Raw genomic sequence first — 18,445 nt, forward strand, 5'->3', positions numbered from 1 at the left:
AACTTTGTGTGGCCACATGGGACGTTCTCTGATACACTCTCCCGTGTTTCACTCTCTCTCAGCCCTTYTAAAAACTCTTACAAAGACCATCTTTCCACTGATAGTCGTTGTAMAGCTTTAGCAATACATTTCATGAGCAAGTCACAGAATAGAGTAATCTTGATCTAAATCAAATGAAGGGAAAACAATAAACACAAAAAAATATTACTCAATAAAATAATTGGTCTCTCTTGGCAAAGAGGGAGAACTAAGATTTGACAGACACAATAGAATGAGAGGATTATGTGGTTTGATTGATTTTCACAGAGTCGGCATCCAAAATGGCACCCTTTGCCAGGGGTCAAACTTTTCTTGCCCAGACAAAATAAAAATAAGATCTCATCAGGTGAACGATAACGGCAAGGAGATGATCAACAATTAAAAATGAATCGATTTGGTATAGTTTTTCATKATTTTTTACCTRACCGGTTATAATTAGCGACATTCATGAACACATTGAAATAAACAAAATTRCACTGAAACAAACATATGTTTGAACTAAATCAACTGACACTGCATCTTTGCTTGTGTTACAAACTTATCGACTCTAGTGGATGTCTCATAACTAGACATTTGACCCATTCACAAGGCATGGCAACCACGTCTCATCTAACAAGGCAGCTATTTGGAGAAACAGGTTTCCAGAACATTTACAGATGTTTCTAAAGGTTTGAAAAACCCAGTAGAAAAAGGTGGGTTGGACAGAAGGCAGTAACAGTCTACAGTCAAAGGAAGATGTGATAGACATCCTGCAGTAMCTGGGTCAGGTTCTCTCGCCCTGGGTATACAAGGCAGACCAGAGCCCCTGGAAAAGAGCATGGTTGTGTTCAGTAGGCACAAAATGAGAGATAAATGTCCGAAACGTGTGTGTTACAGGAGCTACTATCTGAACATGTCCAATATAAAAAAATAAAAACTTGCTTTCATATTCTGTTGCAAAACATTTTGCTACAATTTGTCCTAATGAACATGACACATTTAAAGGCTGGGTGAACAGGTCCATCCATAGGAACTGACTGTGTAAGGAGGTCCAGAGTATTCTGAAAAGAGGAGTGGATCCCAGTCTCACTGCAGAGGGTTGTCAAACACAGAGTCAGGCAGGACCGAGATCTTCAGRTTCTTCTCTGGCCAGCTATATTCCTTCGGTAACTTGGTCTGGAAGGAGGAATCAAAACATTTAARGACAGACCCAGAACAAAGTTAAGATTCCAAAAACTTTGCAGGGTTTTTCCTTCCCTGCTTATTACCGTAATCCTCAAACCAGGATTTCTGAAAAATCAAGGAACTTTTCTGTAATTTTGCAACCGTAATATTACAGAACAGCTTCTTTATAGGCCGAGGATGCAGATCCATAGGTAGTCCCCCCCCGGAAGCCTTCCCAAGAGCCAGAGATCCTAATCACATTCGGRGCATGCATTTCTTTACCTCTACTTTATGCACACATGTTCATGGTCACCRTCCCTTCACATTTCTCACCGTCAATCGTGAGTGATAATTCTCCAAGTTTTACTGGTGAAACGTCCATGCAGCATCTGCATACCAAACTTTTGACCTCAATCAGTTTCATGGAAATGTGCATTTATGAGTGTTGATTTGAATTATAGTGCATTCGGAAAGAATTCAGGACCTTGACTTTTTCAACATTTAGTTATGTTACAGCCTTATTCAAAAATATATTAAATTGTCCCCCCCCCCCCAAATCTGAACACAATACCTCATAATGACAAAGCAAAAACAGGTTCCTAGAAATGTTTGCAAATGTATATACAGTACCAGTCAAAGGTTTGGACACACCTACTCATTCCAGGGTTTTTCTTTATTTTTAKTATTTTCTACACTGTAGAATAGTGAAGACATCAAAACTATGAAATAACACATATGGAATCATGTAGTAAGCAAGAAAAAGTGTAAAACAAATCAAAATATTTCATATTTGAGATTCTTCAAAGTAGCCACCCTTTGCCTTGATGACAGCTTTGCACTCTTGGCATTCTCTCAACCAGTTTCACAAGGTAGTCACCTGGAATGCATTTCAATTAACAGGTGTGCTTTGTTAAAAGTTAATTTGTGGAATTTATTTCCTTATGTCAATCTGGGAAATTTCAATAACTTTGRAAGTTTCTTCATGTGCAGGTCGCAAAAACCATCAAGTGCTATGAGGAAACTGGCTCTCATGAGGACCGCCATAGAAAGAAAGACCCAGAATTACCTCTGCTGCAGAGGATAAGTTCATTAGAGTTACCAGCCTCAGACATTGCAGCCCAAATAAATGCTTCACAGAGTTCATCAACATCTACTGTTCAGAGGAGACAGTGTGAATCAGGCCTTCATGGTCGATTTGCTGCAAAAAAAAACACTACTAACGGACACCAATAAAAATAAGAATTTACTTGCTTGGGCCAAGAAACACAAGCAATGGATATTAGACTGGTGGAAATCTGTCCTTTGGTTTGATGAGTCCAAATTTGAGATTTTTGGTTCCAATCGCCATGTCTTTGTGAGACGCAGAGTAGGTGAACGGATGATCTCTGCATGTGTGGTTCCCACCGTGAAGCATGGAGGAGTCTTGAGTCAATAATTATTCAACTCCTTTGTTATGCCAAGCCTAAATAAGTTCAGGAGTAYAAATGTGCTTAACAAGTCACATAATACGTTGCWGACTCATTCTGTGTGCAATAACAGTGTTCAATATGATCTCAGAATGACTACCTCATCTCTGTACCCCACACATACAGATAACTGTTACCGTCCCTCAGTCTAGCAGTGAATTTCAAACACAGATTCAACCACAAAGACCAGGGTGACTTTCCAATGCCTTGCAAAGGGCACCTATTGGTAGATGGGTAAAAAAATATTTAAAAGCAGGCATTGAATATCTCTTGCTGTTGGTGTTAATTACACTTTGGCGTAATTAATTGTGTTAATTACACTTTGGATGGTGATCATTACACCCAGTCACTACAAAGGTAAAGGCGTCCTTCCTAACTCAGTTGCCTGAGAGGCCAATGGTGACTTTAAACATTTTATTGGCTGTGATAGGAGAAAACTGAGGATGGATCAACAGCATTGTAGTTACTCCACAATACTAACCTAATTAGACAGAGTGAAAAGGAAGCCTGTACAGAATACAAATATTCAAAAAGATGCATCCTGTTCGCAACAAGGCACTAAAGTAATACTGCAACAACAAAAAATGTGGCAAAGAAATTGACTTTTTGTCCTGAACATTAAGTGTTGTAATGGATTTGCACCAAACATAACACATAACTGAGTACCACATTCCATATTTTCAAGCATAGTGGTAACTGTGGTGACTGTATCACGTTAAGGACCGGGGAGTTTTTCAGGATAAAAAAGAAACGGAATGGAGCTAAGCACAGACAAAATCCTAGAGGTAAACATGGTTCAGTCTGTTTTCCACAAGTCACCAGGAGATCAATTCACCTTTCGGCAGGACAATAACCTAAAACACAAGACCAAATCTACACTCGAGTTGCTTACCAAGAAGACAGTGAATATTCCTGAGTGGCCACAATACAGTTTTGACTAAAACCGTTTGAAAATCTATGGCAAGACCTGAAAATGTATTTCTAGCTATGATCAACAACCAATTTGACAGAGCTTTAAGATTTTATATAATATATATTTTTTTTTTTAAATGGGCAAATGTTGCACAATCCAGGTGTGGAAAGCTCTTAGAGACTTACCAGAAAGACTCACAGCTGTAATGAATGCAAAAGGTGCCTCTACAAAGTACTGACTGAATACTTATGTAAATTAGATATTTCAGTTTCAATACATTTGCTACAGTTTCTAAAWGCACATTTTCACTGTGTCATTATAGGTTATTGTGTGTAGATAAGTGGYAAAWTTWWATTWATTTAATCCATTTTGAATTCAGGCTGRAACAACAAAATGTGGAATAAGTCAAGGGGTATGAATACTTTCTGAAGYCACTGTATTTTGCCTACACTAGTGCACAGTTGAATTTTGGCCACATTAAAGAAGAATGCAACCAGTCGCACAATCCATAAATCTCCCAAGAAAATGTGGTGTTTTTGTCTTACAGTATATTGTTATATTGTATTATATCCTCGTGTAGAATAATATCGTTGATCACGTAGACATTGATTGAGCTTTGATCTAACTTGATTAAACAAACACCATTCTCAATTCATCACACAGAGTAGCCTGTTCTCTGAGCAGACGAACGAGTAGAGCAGAGTGTGCTGTGCGTAAAGTAGAGAATCCCACACATGCGCAGAAGRTTTGTACCTTCAGCTGTCGGGAAGAGGGTTCCASAGAACTCGGATKCGCAGCCACTCCATTCTTTATATTACCCCTGTAAAGAATGGTAAAAGGTGTTTCCCTCACCTCCTCTCGAGTGTTGAGCTCCGATAGGTCTCCAAGCATCTGTTCAACAAACTCTTCAGTCAGCAATATCTGAGGAGGAGATATGGTAACATAAGTACATGCAGCAAGTATGCACTTGAGGCAGTTTGTGTGTGTACCAGGAGCCAGTGTGTGTTTACCTGTAGCCAGGGTCCATGTGCTGCGTACGGGTGTTCCTCAGTAGCAAAGGCCCCCTCCACTCCAGTGGATACGAAGGTGATGGCCGTGTCTCCATTTATACTCTTATAGGTGAAGTGTCTACCATGGAGCAAACGACCCCTAAGCATGGAAGATGACCAGCACAACAATCATTAAACGTCACTGAATACATACTTGTATGTAAGAAGTCTGCTCGATTGGAGAACCTGCTTCTTCTCACCCTTCATCTCTCTCTCTCTCTCTCACACGCCACTCCCAATCTCACCCGCTTTCACACACACAAAGGGCTCAGATGACCCTGGTCTTGTTTTATGTAATCTGTATGTATGTGGGAAGACCAAGGCTCACCCCCAACTCCAGTGTGTGTGTGTGTGTGTGTGTGTGTGTGTACCTGAGACAGAGGGGCAGCAGTGTTCCTGACTCCTGGTTGAATTTCAGATGAACACTTTCCAGCTGTCTGGTACGAACTAGCTCGTGAGGAACGATGGCCGCCGAACTCTCACTCTCCAGACTGTCCTTACGACTTCTAGAGAAAGAAGGGGAGTCAGAAAGAGATTTAAATGACCACTTTACGTTCAGGGGAAACAAGTCCCATGGTGGCGTGTAGCTCCCTATAAAGTGTGTGAATGAGTTTGCTGTGGAACTGGACATGTGCATAAGCACCTAACCCCTCATCTCGTCTTTCTCTTACCTGTGATACTGCTGGCGCTGCAAATGGCCATTGTTTGTCTACGYAGAAACCAGGGGGCGAACTCTACCACATACAATTTCATACACCTATCATGTGTTGTTCAATGTCCCAATACTGTGTGCACACTTGGGTCTCATGGCGTGGTCTCTGGCTGGGTTAAGGGGAGGTGTATGCATGTGTATAGTCTACTCTAGAGAAKACTACAAAGGAGGGGGTGAAAGCTGTTGATGTGACATCACCGCTTGAGAGGAAGGAGAAAAACAAGAGTGGTGTGTGTGTGCCTCAATGCTGACTCAGAATGAACATTTAGAGTGGGAAAGTGAGTAAACAGCAGCTGCACTGCGTGGGTATGTACTCACTGAGGCCTGTCGTGTCCTTGTTTCTGGGAGTTGATAGGGGGTAGTGCTGCTTTGGTGTTGAACTCCAGMCCTTTCCTCAGGGCTTCTCTGATCTGCTCGGTATCTGCAGTGGACAAACCATTGGGTTAGTTGTTGGACATACAGCAACATTAGGACACAAAATCACTCCGTAAGGAGCAATAGATTTGCTGCAAAGAAACCACCACACCAATAAAAAGAACAGACTTGCTTGGGCCAGGAAACACAAGCAATGGACATTAGAACGGTGGAAATCTGTCCTTTGGTTTGATGAGTGCAAATTTTAGATTTTTGGTTCCAACCGCCGTGTCTTTGTGAGACGCAGAGTAGGTGAACGGATGATCTCTGCATGTGTGGCTCCCACCGTGAAGCATGGAGGAGTGATGGTGTGGGGTTCTTTGCTGGTGACACTGTCAGTGATTTATTTAGAATTTAAGGCACACTTAACCAGCATAGCTTCCACAGCATTCGGCAGTGATATGCCATCCTATCTGGTTTGCGCTTAATGGACAATCATTTTTTTTTCAACAGAACAATGACCCAACACACCTCCAGGCTGTGTAAGGGCTATTTCACCAATTGAGATGGTTTGGGATGAGTTGGACCGCAGAGTAGGAAAAGCAACCAACAGTGCTCAGCATATGTTGGAAATCCTTCAAGACTGTTGGAAAAGCATTCCAGGTGAAGCTGGTTGAGAGAATGCCAAAGTGTGGCAAAGCTGTCATCAAGGAAAAGGTGGCTACTTCAAATATATTTTAACTTGTTTAAAACTTTTTTGGTTACTACATGATTCCATGTGTCATTTCATAGTTTTGATGTCTTCACTATTATTCAACAAAGTAGAAAATAGTAAAAATAAAGAATAAACATTTAATGAGTAGGTGTGTCCAAACGTTTGACTGGCACTGTATGCATGCATGCATGCACGTATGTATGTGTCTGTACAGTTGAAGTCGGAAGTTTACATACACTTAGGTTGGAGTCATTAAAACTCGTTTTTCAACCACTCCACAAATTTCTTGTTAAGCAGATTATTTAACTTATTGTAATCACAATTCCGTGGGTCAGACGTTTACATACACTAAGTTGACGTGCCTTTAACAGCTTGGAAAATTCCATAAAATGATGTCATGGCTTTAGAAACTTCTGATAGGCTAATTGACATCATGAGTCAATTGGAGGTGTACCTGTGGATGTATTTCAAGGCCTACCTTCAAACTCAGTACCTCTTTGCTTGACATCATGGGAAAATCAAAAGAAATCAGCCAAGACCTCAGAATTTTTTTTGTAACCTCCACAAGTCTGGTTCATCCTTGAGAGCAATTTCCAAACGCCTGAAGGTACCCGTTCATCTGTACAAACAATAGTATGCACGTATAAACACCATAGGACCACGCAGCCGTTATACCACTCAGGAAGGAGACGCGTTCTGTCTCCTAGAGATGAACGTACTTTGGTGCGAAAAGTGCAAATCAATCCCAGAACAAAGGACCTTGTGAAGATGCTGGAGGAAACAGGTACAAAAGTATCTATATCCACAGTAAAATGAGTCCTATATCATCATAACCTGAAAGGCTGCTCAGCAAGGAAGAAGCCACCGCTCCAAAACCGCCATAAAAAAGACTTTTGCACTGCAATGGGGACAAAGATCGTACTTTTTGGAGAAATGTCCTCTGGTCTGATGAAACAAAAATAGAACTGTTTGGCCATAATGACCATCGTTATGTTTGGAGGAAAAGGGGGAGGCTTGCAAGCCGAAGAACACATCCCAAACGTGAAGCACGGTGGTGGCAGCATCATGTTGTGGGGTGCTTTACTGCAGGAGGGACTGGTGCACTTCACAAAATAGATGGCATCATGAGGACGTACAATTATGTGGATATATTGAAGCAACATCTCAAGACATCAGTCAGAAAGTTAAAGCTTGATCGCAAATGGGTCTTCTAAATGGACAATGACCAGCATACTTCCAAAGTTGTGGAAAATGGCTTAAGGACAACAAAGTCAAGGTATTGGAGTGACCATCGCAAAGCCCTGACCTCAATCCTATAGAAKATTTGTGGGCAGAACTGAAAAAGCGTGTGCGAGCAAGGAGGCCTACAAACCTGACTCAGTTACACCAGCTCTGTCAGGAGGAATGGGCCAAAATTCACCCAACTTATTGTGGGACGCTTGTGGAAGGCTACACAAAACGTTTGACCCAAGTTAAACAATTTAAAGGCAATGCTATCAAATACATGTAAACTTCTGACCAACTGGGAATGTGATGAAATAAATAAAAGCGGAAATAAATCACTCTACTATTATTCTGGCATTTCACATTCTTAAAATAAAGTGGTGATCCTAACTGACACAACCCAGGTCAGATCTATGCCCATTAGAATTGTATTGGGATATAAGTTAGGTGTGTGTGTGTGTTATACCTTTCTCCGACAGTCTTCGTGGCTGAGAGCCTATACAGATGGAGCGGCTGTCCTCTTCATCCTCGGACGGTCGGCTGAGGTCGTCCCACACACACTTTGCGCTCACGCCACTCAAGTTGGATCCCTCTGTCTCTATACCCTGGTCCACACGCTCCTGCTTAGGATGAGCAAACACACACGCAAACCTTAACACTAGCCCACACACACATTAACGCACACTCAAACACATTGTGGGGACTGAACCAGCAGGTGGCGCTGTTTAAATGAAAATACAATTTGAATTAATACACAAAAGTAACTCATCAAAGCCTTACTTGTAAATGCGGGTCGATGTCAAACATGGTCTCTCCTCTCCTCATGTCAGTTATCAACCAGGGTCCTCCGGCACTGAACACAGACGGCATGGAGGAGAAAAGAGAATCATGGACTCGGTCACACTGGGTTAATGTGAAATAAGACTGGTAGTCTGGGCAGGGAGGTATCTCATATTTCAAACTCACACATGGACCCCTCGGAGAAGCTCCAGTATTCCCTGGCCGTTCCACTGTTGGGCCGCCTGCAACTCTTCTGTACACACACCCACAATCTACAGAGAGGAGAGGGAGTTAACACACAGAAAAAAAAGAAAGAGGGTAAAAGAACACACACAGAAGGCCATTATAGACTCAACGGAGGGAGTTGAGGGGGTAGACCGGCGAGCCTTGGGCTAGATTAGCTCACCTGCAGGAAGTTGACTAGGCCGAAGGGTGTGTGGACCGGCGATATCTGGGGGTCCTCAGTGAGCAGCATGTGTTGGATACGAGACTCACTGTTGTCCAGGGGACTGTGCCACGATATGTGGTCTCCACTGCAAAATGTGTTTTCTACAGGAAAGAGGAGAGACATGGATGTGAAAGACTACTCTGTGATATATTGGAAAATACGTTACAGTTTTCTCATCAGTAGTCTAACAGCAAACGAGAAAGGACCATCAGACTTTTCTTTCAGTCTGATGGTAAGAATGATAGGAGAAAAAGTGAGGGAAAAAGGGAGTGTGTGTATACAGTGCATTCGGAAAGTATTCAGAGCCCTTTACTTTTTCCAGATTTGTGACCGACCGGCTCGATTCTGCCTTATGTAGCAACATTTTAAACATTTTATTTTATTTTTTACATTGGATAAAAGTAGAGACTCAAAGCTAGAACATGGTATATCATACACTACAGTTGAGGAACAATGGGAAAGTAATTCTGCTTTGAAAGTTGATAAACTTGTAACCTCACTTTCCAGAAAATGGCTCTGGGTGTGCTCTGGGCGTTCGAAAACTAAGAGCGTTGTCAGATCGTCCGTTCGTAAATTCAGAGCGCTTCACTCTCGGAGCGTTCAGACCTAACAGCAGTAGTCAAGCACCCAAGCTAACTGGCTAAAGTTGGCTAGCTTGCTAGCTACTTCCAGAACAGCTCACTCTGACCATTTTACTCGCACTAGCAGAGCTGGTTAGGCTGTTTTATGTTATCCAGAGTGTRCGTGACTGCAACTGTGCTGCTGGCAACAATTTAATTATACTTTTTTTGCCAACGTTTACTGACACTGYCCATATTCAACGGGTGTTGAGCGTTCATAAATTCTAAAGTTATTCTGCACAGTCAGTGCTCTGAAATCGGAGTAGATAGCTGGTAAATTCGCTCTGGCTACGTCTATCGACAGTTGTTGCAGTGACATCATGAACATTCTATTGAAATGGTTACTTGCATAGTGGAGTCCATTGTTTCGATATTTAGCTAGCTCGCTAAACAATGAACCATAATCCCAACTCATAACGTTACTACCCTGCATGAATCTGCTATAAGGCTATAAGTAGCAATGCAAATGGCTCTGAGATACGAATAATATTACTACACAGATCATACACGTAACGTTAGCTAACAAGCCAGCCAGCTAATGTTAGCTAACTAGCTAACAGTACATTAKCTTGAAAACGACTTTGACAAAATTTGAAATGTGTAATATATGAAAATGTAGCTAGCTAGACTATCTTACCCGTAAACATGGAAGGACGCTTCTCCCTCTCTATCACGGATGCCATGGTTGACCTTAGAGCGAAAAGTGTTTCATACAACAGCCTTCTATGGTGTCTTTTCGACAATCAAACGCCAGAATTAGCTATCATACCCTAATTCCACTGATTTCAAAACTCGGTCCTCCTGAAAGTGGAGAGCAACCCTTATGCAGTTGTACTATGTGATAACTTTCAAAAAAAGCTGCGTTAAAAAGGATTACCTACARYTACCGACTAGCTCATGTTATCGACAGAAGCGTGCWACATGGCAGACCAATCCGAACTCATCTCTCGGCATGTCCAGCRCACTCATCTCAGCCAATCATGGGTGAGGTGGTATACTCCTCAATGCCATTGGATGAATAACGGAACATATTCCAGTCTGTGCTAGCAAAACAGTCCTGTAGTGTAGCATCCACGTCATCTGACCACTTCCGTATTGAGCYAGTCACTGGTACTTCCTGCTTAAGGAGGATAGAATCATGGGCAGATTTGCCAAATGGAGAGCTTTGTATGCATCTATGGTCGGCAGCGTAGCCTAGTGGTTAGAGCGTTGGACTAGTAACCGAAAGGTTGCAAGATCYAATCCCCGAGCTGACATGGTACAAATCTGTCGCTCTGCCCCTGAACAAGGCAGTTAACCCACTGTTCCTAGGCCGTCATTGAAAATAAGAATTTGTTCTTAACTGACTTGCCTAGTTAAATAAYGGTAAAACAAAAATAAAATAAAAATCTATGTGTGTGGAGTAAAGGTGGTCTAGAGTTTTTTCCCCCCTCTGGTTGCACGTGACATGCTGATAGAAATGAGGTAAAACGGATTTAAGTTTGCCAGCATTAAAGGTCACCCGGCCACTTGTCCCCGGCATTTACTTCTATTTGGCCGTTATTCTACCAGGTAAGCTGACTGAGAACACATTCTCTTTTACAGGCTACATGAGGAAGTTGCGGTGGAGAAGCAAGTGGTTGAAAGAGCCAATTGGAAGCTGGAGTGCTCTCCATAAGCGAAACGTCACTGACGTAGAGTGACATAAGGTTACAAATATTGACATGCGCCAAAATCTCAATATGGGGGTAGCAGAGCCCTCTGTGCTGTGTGTGGTGGAGAGTAACAAAAAGGTCCGAGCGCCTGGATTATAATTGGTAGATAACTACCGTCTCCTAACCTTCCTCTAATGACTAAATCCCTTCCACACTAGACACACATACAGAGCCTGCGTTCTTACCTGATTGGAAGACGTAGCGGGCCAGGCCCTGCATGAGTTCAGCCGGCCAGGTAGGGGGTGCGGTCTCTCCCACCTCTCTCTTCAGCCTGAACGTCAGCTCAAAGCCAAAGCCACTGGGGCCTTCCTGACCTGTAAACCTGACAATACACATATGGAATACACACACTTAATTCAAGCTGTCTAACCCACCTCTCTCTTCTGGTGTGCATGTGTGTGTCTTCCGCTCAAAAAACAAACAAACCCCGGGCCGTCCTTATTTGACCATGAGTCAACACAACAACACAAACCCAATACAGATTAGCCTTCCCTTTAGCTTAATTCCATTACTCGACTAGGGATGTGACAAATGAAAAAGGTTCTTAACGTTTAAACTATAAGAACATTCGTAAAATTACACATGAATTCATAATGCAGCGGCGCTGTTGCCAGCAACGGTTTGGGTCTCTTCCAAATAGTTAAACATTGCACCTGTACTACCATTACTGTACATCAATTCCACCGCGCAAAGTTTAAATTTCATTGTCATTTAACTTCTCAAAGTATTCGCCTTCCTCTGTCATTTTTCCAACTGTTAACGATGGTAACGTAGTGGTGAAGAGTCTACTCCAAAATAATTGATTCCTTGCGCATCAACTCCAGTCATGTGCATTTTACAGGGTTCGCTTTTTCAAAGCACTAATATTTATTTACAAGGACCATCAATATGTAATAGTTCCTATTATGCAATTGTTTCTAGTCGCCACCAGAAGGCAGTATATCACCACAACCTAATAAAAAGAAACACTATTCATCTACTCAATAATACATGTTTCACTACATACATGAGTGATAAGTCAGTAATGATGAAGTTGACTGATTTCCTTATATGAACTGTAACTCAGTAAAATCTTTGAAATTGTTGCATGTTGCGTTTATATTTTTGTTCAGTGTACATGATAATAATATTAAATTGTCTTTATATATACATTGTCTTTATATTTCACAAAATGTTAGGTCCCACAGGCTGTCCCAACACAATGACATGGTAGTGAATTCTGACAGTGTAACAGGCCCTTAGTTGACTTTAAAATATTGTATTCTATACCCATTTGAAGAGAAACAAGTTACTAATGTGTTTGAAAAGATGAAAGACGAAAGATTCTCTCCGGGGCCTCATGTTTGGGTACCACTGTACTACTAACCTAGTCTCTCTGTGGTGGCCACCAGCTGCATTAAGTACTGCAGTGCATCTCCTCCTCATGGACTGCACCAGATTTACCAGTTCTTGCTGTGAGATGTTACCCAACTCTTCCACCAAAGCACCTGCAAGTTTCCAGAGATTTCTGGGAGGAATGGCCCTAGCCCTCACCCTCCGATCCAACAGGTCCCAGATGTGCGCAATGGGATTGAGATCTGGGCTCTTTGCTGGCCATGGCAGAACACTGACATTCCTGTCTTGCAGGAAATSGCGCACAAAACGAGCAGTATGGCTGGTGGCATTGTCATGCTGGAGGGTCATGTAGGATGAGCCTGCAGGAAGGGTACCACATGAGGGAGGAGGTCTTCCCTGTAACGCACAGCGTTGAGATTGCCCGCAATAACAACAAGCTCAGTCCGATGATGCTGTGACACACCGCCCCAGACTATGACGAACCCTCCATCTTGAGTAAGGCCTCGGTGTAACGCTCATTCCTTCGACGATAAACGCGAATCCGACCATCACCCCTGTTGAGACAAAACCGCGACTCGTCAGTGAAGAGCACTTTTTGCCAGTCATGTCTGGTCCAGCGACGGTGGGTTTGTGCCCATAGGCGACGTTGTTGCCTGTGATGTCTGGTGAGGGCCTGCCTTACAATTACAGGCCTACAAGCCCTCAGTCCAGCCTCTCTCAGSCTATCGCGGACAGTCTGAGCACTGATGGAGGGATTGTGTGTTCCTGGTGTAACTCAGGCAGTTGTTGTTTCCATCCTGTACCTGTCCCGCAGGTGTGATATTCAGATATACCGATCCTGTGCAGGTGTTGTTACACGTGGTCTGCCACTGCGAGGACAATCAGCTGTCCGTCCTGTCTCCCTATAGCGCTGTCTTAGGCGTCTCACAGTACGGACATTGCAATTTATTGCCCTGGCCACATCTGCTGTCATCATGCCTCCTTGCAGCTTGCCTAAGGCACATTCACGCAGATGTGCAGGGACCCTGGGCATCTTTCTTTTGGTGTTTTTCAGAGTCAGTAAAAAGGCCTCTCTAGTGTCCTAAGTTTTCATAACTGTGACCTTAATTGCCTACCGTCTGTAAGCTGTTAGTGTCTTAACAACCGTTCCACAGGTGCATGTTCATTAATTTTTTATGGTTCATTGAACAAGCATGGGAGTGCCTTCGGAAAGTATTCAGATCCCTATACATTCCCCAKATTTTTTTACGTTACAGCCTTATTCTAAATGTAATTAAATTGTTTTCCCCCCCTCATCAATCTACACACAATACCTAACAATGACAAACKAAAAACYAGTTTTTAGAAATGTTTGCAAATGTATCAAAAATAAAATTCAGACCCTTTGCTCAGTACTTTGTTGAAGCACCTTCGGCAGTGATTACAGCATCAAGTCTTCTTGGATATGACCTACAAGCTTGTTACACCTGTATTTGGGGAGTTTCTCCCATTCTTCTCTGCAGATCCTCAAAGCACTGTCAGGTTGGATGGGGAGTTTTGCTGCAGAGCAATTTTCAGGTCTCTCCAGAGATGTTAGATCTAAGTCTGGGCACTGGCTGGTTCACTCAAGGATATTCAGAGACTTGTTCCGAAGCCAGTCCTGCGTTGTCTTGACTGTGTGCTTAGGGTCGTTATCCTGTTGGAAGGTAAACCTTCGCCCCAGTCTGGGATCCTGAGCACTCTGGAGCAGATTTTCATCAAGGATCTCTCTGTACTTTGCTCCATTCATCTTTGCCGGTCTCCCAGTCCCTGAAAAACATCCCCACAGCATGATGCTGCCACCACAATGCTTCACCGTAGGGATGGTGCCAGGTTTCATCCAGACGTGACCCTTGGCATTTAGGCCAAAGGGTTCAATCTTGGTTTGATCAGACCAGAGAATCTTGTTTCTCATGGTCTGAGAGTCTTTGGGTGCCTTTTGGCAAACTCCAAGCGGGCTGTCATGTTTTTTTATTTTTAATACATTTGCAAACACTTCTAAAACCCTTTTTCACTTTGTCATTATGGGGTATTCTGTGTAGATTGCTGAGGAAAATACATTTTTGAATAAGGCTGTACCATAACAAAATTTGACTTGTTTCAGGAAACTAGGTGTATGTCGCGCGTCACTACTTCACAGGAGTACCATTTGAAGGTAAACTTTTTTTAGCAAAATGCGTTTTTTGGCAGAAATGCCTTCTAGAACATGTGAACTTTCGTAACAAACTTGTTTAAGGCACATTTTAGAATAAGGCTAGAATAAGTAACAAAATTTGGGAAAAGTCAAGGGGTCTGAATACTTTCCGAAGGCATTGTACACAGCCTCTGCTTAACAAACTCAAACTCATCGTTTGGGGGGCTGCAGTTCGCGAACAACTGATGGTCACCTTGCCTGGTTACCCAGGCTCCGGCCAAACGCTATGCCACAGACGTTACTTTCTTCTCTGCAGCAGTATGTAGCGAACGACGGTACGAGTCGTCAGGCTACTTTTCACCCTCACGGCAGTCAAGCAAAGCATTCTGCCAAGAGTCATTCACGATCTAGTCCGGTTGCAGCCACAACTAGACCTTGTTTCAAACGTATTAAGAAATAATCTTATTTGTATGCCTAGCAATCAATACTTAAGAGTCTAAGCCCGGAGGGGGAGATTGTTTTAGTCAGATTTTTACATTATGTATTATGCAAATTAGATTTGATCCGAATTTCTTGGCTTTTAATGTCTTGCAACTTCAGTAAAGCAGGGCCTATCATCAATGAATAGGCTCGGAAATTCTAAAACGCAACAGACCGAAAACTGAACACACACACTCGGCATCATTAGCGAAGAGAAAGAACAGGTGGGCCAGCGTGAGGCTGTATTGCATTACTGGAAACCAAGACTATTCTGAGGACGGGTCTCCCAGTTTTGAGTAGCATAATTGCCTTTTTGTAGCAGGTTAGGAGAACTTACGCAGCAGGGTAGGAGAAATAGGTTCAGGTCAGCTAAAATTGTCCCCGACAATCAGGCCTMSCCAGAGAARGGTCTTGGTTTCCACTAATGTGATGCTGCCAGCACAAGGGAGAAAGAGGGGGCAGGCAGAAAGAACCGTGATACGCCTATGTCTTGGTAATCTGTATCTCGTCTTGTATGCCTCGCAAATTCACCAAAGCAGCCTAAAGTTCACCTCTTCCTCTCTGGTTTTATTTAAATTACACCACTTTCCTGAGGTCTTTCTAGACCTGGGGAAAGTTGTGTAATTTATATAACAGAAAATAATATGTTCAGCGCTGGCAAGTCTAATCAAGAACACTACAAATGGGGGTGAAAGCGGTTGGCTTGACATAACTGCTTTAGAGGAACAAGAAAAATACAAGTGGAGGTGTCAGTGTCTCAATGTTGATTCTGCAGGATGATACAAAGGAGTGAAAATAAGTTAACAACAGCTGCACAAATCATGTGTGTGTGTTCTTAGTAACCTGGTCTGATGGAGCTTTAACCTGACGTACTATACTTACTCATGTACTCGGTTGTCTCCATACAGGTCACTGAGTCCGAAGCTGATGTAGTGCCAGTGCTCCTGTACATCCTGCGCTGCACAGCCCACGTTACGGTACATACTGATGTAGTCCAATGGATCAGGACCCCCTAACCTGTAGAGACACACCACTGATAAGTGCGATCTGCAATATTTACTCCCATTTTAAATAATTATATAACCATTGATTATTTAATGTCTAATAAGCTTAGGACAACTATCTAATAGTTTCACTCACAATCCAAAATATGAGGCGATTTACACACCATTGTTTGTATACAACCTCTGTAGGCGTTTAGTGTTTAATGTTACATTTCTCCAGCCCCATTCCTCACTGGTAATTTGGTCAACCATAAAGAGCAATCACATCAAAATGTTTTCTCTGGCTAGCAAGTTAGGTAACTAACCGTAGCGTTTTCAACATATATTATGTTAGCGGCAGGGTAGCCTAGTGGTTAGAGCGTTGGACTAGTAACCGAAAGGTTGCAAGTTCAAATCCCCGAGCTGACAAGGTACAAATCTGTCGTTCTGCCCCTGAACAGGCAGTTAACCCACTGTTCCTAGGCCGTCATTGAAAATAAGAATTTGTTCTTAACTGACTTGCCTAGTTAAATAAAGGTAAAATAAAAAATATTATGTTAGCTAACGTAACTAACAACATTGCAATCSAAGTTAGCCTAGCTAGCTTTCGAGGAATCCGACGTTGTTGCAAAGAAATGTATCCATAATAAGACGTCGTMAGCCATCTCCTCACCAGTATTTGACAATGGCTGTAACTTGTAAGGGGTTGGCCTGGTCGGGGTAGAGGCGCCTGCATTCCCCGTAGATTGCCTGCAGACCCGGGGGGAAGATTGACGCCAGCCCAGGGGCTGCTGCTGGTCCGTTGATAGGCCGCACCTCGTCCATCCCAGCTTTTTTTTTTATGTGGTAATACCTGAAAGGGCGACAGAAATTACTTTCTTCGCGAAGATAAGAAAGGGTCCCTTGGTTTACTGTTGGTTGATGAAACAGTCCCTGTATTTTTTGTTTTTGTTGATATTGCTTCCAATATTTTTTTTTTACTATCGGCCCCCTGTTCCTTGCCCTACTCAACTGCGTGACTTTTTGCTCGCTCCACCTATGAAAACTTTCCCTCATTGGTTGGAGCTGTTGAATGTAAGGGAGGAACGCCTTGAGTGACATTTGCTTAATCCAATCAAAGTGCCAGTTTTTGGTAGGCKGATCCAAATACAGAGTTGTGTTTGGCTAAATAATTGTCAATCAATATGTTAGAACCTGTTTAAGAGCAAGATTGAAGGATTTAAAAACTATCCCCAGTTTTTGATCGTATTGAAATGTATCATATTGTGTGTGTGTGTATTAAGTTGCAGTTATTTTCTCACCTATGCCACATATGATATTTGTTTCCAATACAGAGTTATTTCCAATGTAAATTGACTGTGAAAATAAGTATTATCTTTTAAAGCAAAGACCTGGGAAAGAGTTACAGGTGGGAGGAGAAGTGATGAATGAGCCAATTGGAAGCTGGAGTTGAATAGGTGGCCATGGTGGCATGAGGGCCAGATTGGTAATTTAGCCAGGACCCCAGGGTTAACACTACTCTTTTTAGGATAAGTGCCATGGGATCTTCAAATCAAATCAAATGTTATTGGTCACATACACCTGTTTAGCAGGTCTTATTGCGGGTGTAGCAAAATGCTTGTGTTTCTAGCTCCGACAGTACAGTWATATCTAACAAGTAATGTCTAACAATTTCACAACATATCCCCAATACACACAAATCTAAGTAAAGGAATGTAATTAAGAATATATAACTATATATGGACGAGCAATGTCAGAGGGGCATAGACTAAGATYCAGTAGAATAGTATAGAATACAGTGTATACATATGAGATGAGTAATGCAAGATATGTAAAAAATATTAAAGTGACTAGTGTTGCATTTATTAAAGTGGCCAGTGATTTCAAGTCTATGTATATAGGCAGCAGCTTATATGTGCTAGTGATGGCTATTTAACAGTCTGATGGCCTTGAGATAGAAGCTGTTTTTCAGTCTCTCGGTCCCAGCTTTGTGGCACCTGTACTGACCTCGCCTTCTGGATAATAGCGGGGTGAACAAGCAGTGGCTCGGGTGGTTGTTGTCTTTGATGATCTTTTTGGCCTTCCTGTGACATCAAGTGCTGTAGGTGTCCTGGAGGGCAGGTAGTTTGCCCCAGTTGATGCGTTGGGCAGACCGCACCACCCTCTGGAGAGCCCTGCGGTTGCGGGTGATGCAGTTGCCGTACCAAGTGGTGATACAGCCTGATAGGATGCTCTCAATTGTGCACCTGTAAAAGTTTGTGAGTGTTTTAGGTGCCAAGCCAAATTTCTTCAGCCTCCTGAACCCCTCCAGTTGCACAGGGAGGGGTTCAGCATTCTT

The 18,445-nt window shown here is 42.6% G+C and overlaps 1 protein-coding gene across 2 annotated transcripts; it reads right to left on the minus strand.

Moving 5' to 3' along the window:
* Window positions 1-960: 960 nt before the first annotated feature.
* On the minus strand, window positions 961-17,152 carry LOC111951847 (suppressor of fused homolog). 2 transcript variants are annotated; one of them, XM_023970099.2, is made up of 12 exons: window positions 16,781-17,152; window positions 16,007-16,141; window positions 11,343-11,479; window positions 8,802-8,944; window positions 8,582-8,667; window positions 8,396-8,468; window positions 8,082-8,235; window positions 5,641-5,743; window positions 4,982-5,116; window positions 4,572-4,710; window positions 4,414-4,482; window positions 961-1,194 (listed from the first exon to the last, which is right to left on the minus strand). In XM_023970099.2, the coding sequence occupies exons 1-12, from the start codon at window positions 16,930-16,932 to the stop codon at window positions 1,105-1,107; spliced, it is 1,416 nt and encodes a 471-aa protein (XP_023825867.1). In that variant the 5' UTR covers window positions 16,933-17,152; the 3' UTR covers window positions 961-1,104. The 2 variants fall into 2 exon arrangements, with proteins under 2 accessions (XP_023825867.1, XP_023825866.1); XM_023970098.2 differs by having other exon boundaries at window positions 8,082-8,238.
* Window positions 17,153-18,445: the final 1,293 nt, after the last annotated feature.

This window comes from Salvelinus sp. IW2-2015, linkage group LG25, assembly GCF_002910315.2.
Source record: "Salvelinus sp. IW2-2015 linkage group LG25, ASM291031v2, whole genome shotgun sequence".
Lineage (NCBI taxonomy): Eukaryota > Metazoa > Chordata > Actinopteri > Salmoniformes > Salmonidae > Salvelinus > Salvelinus sp. IW2-2015.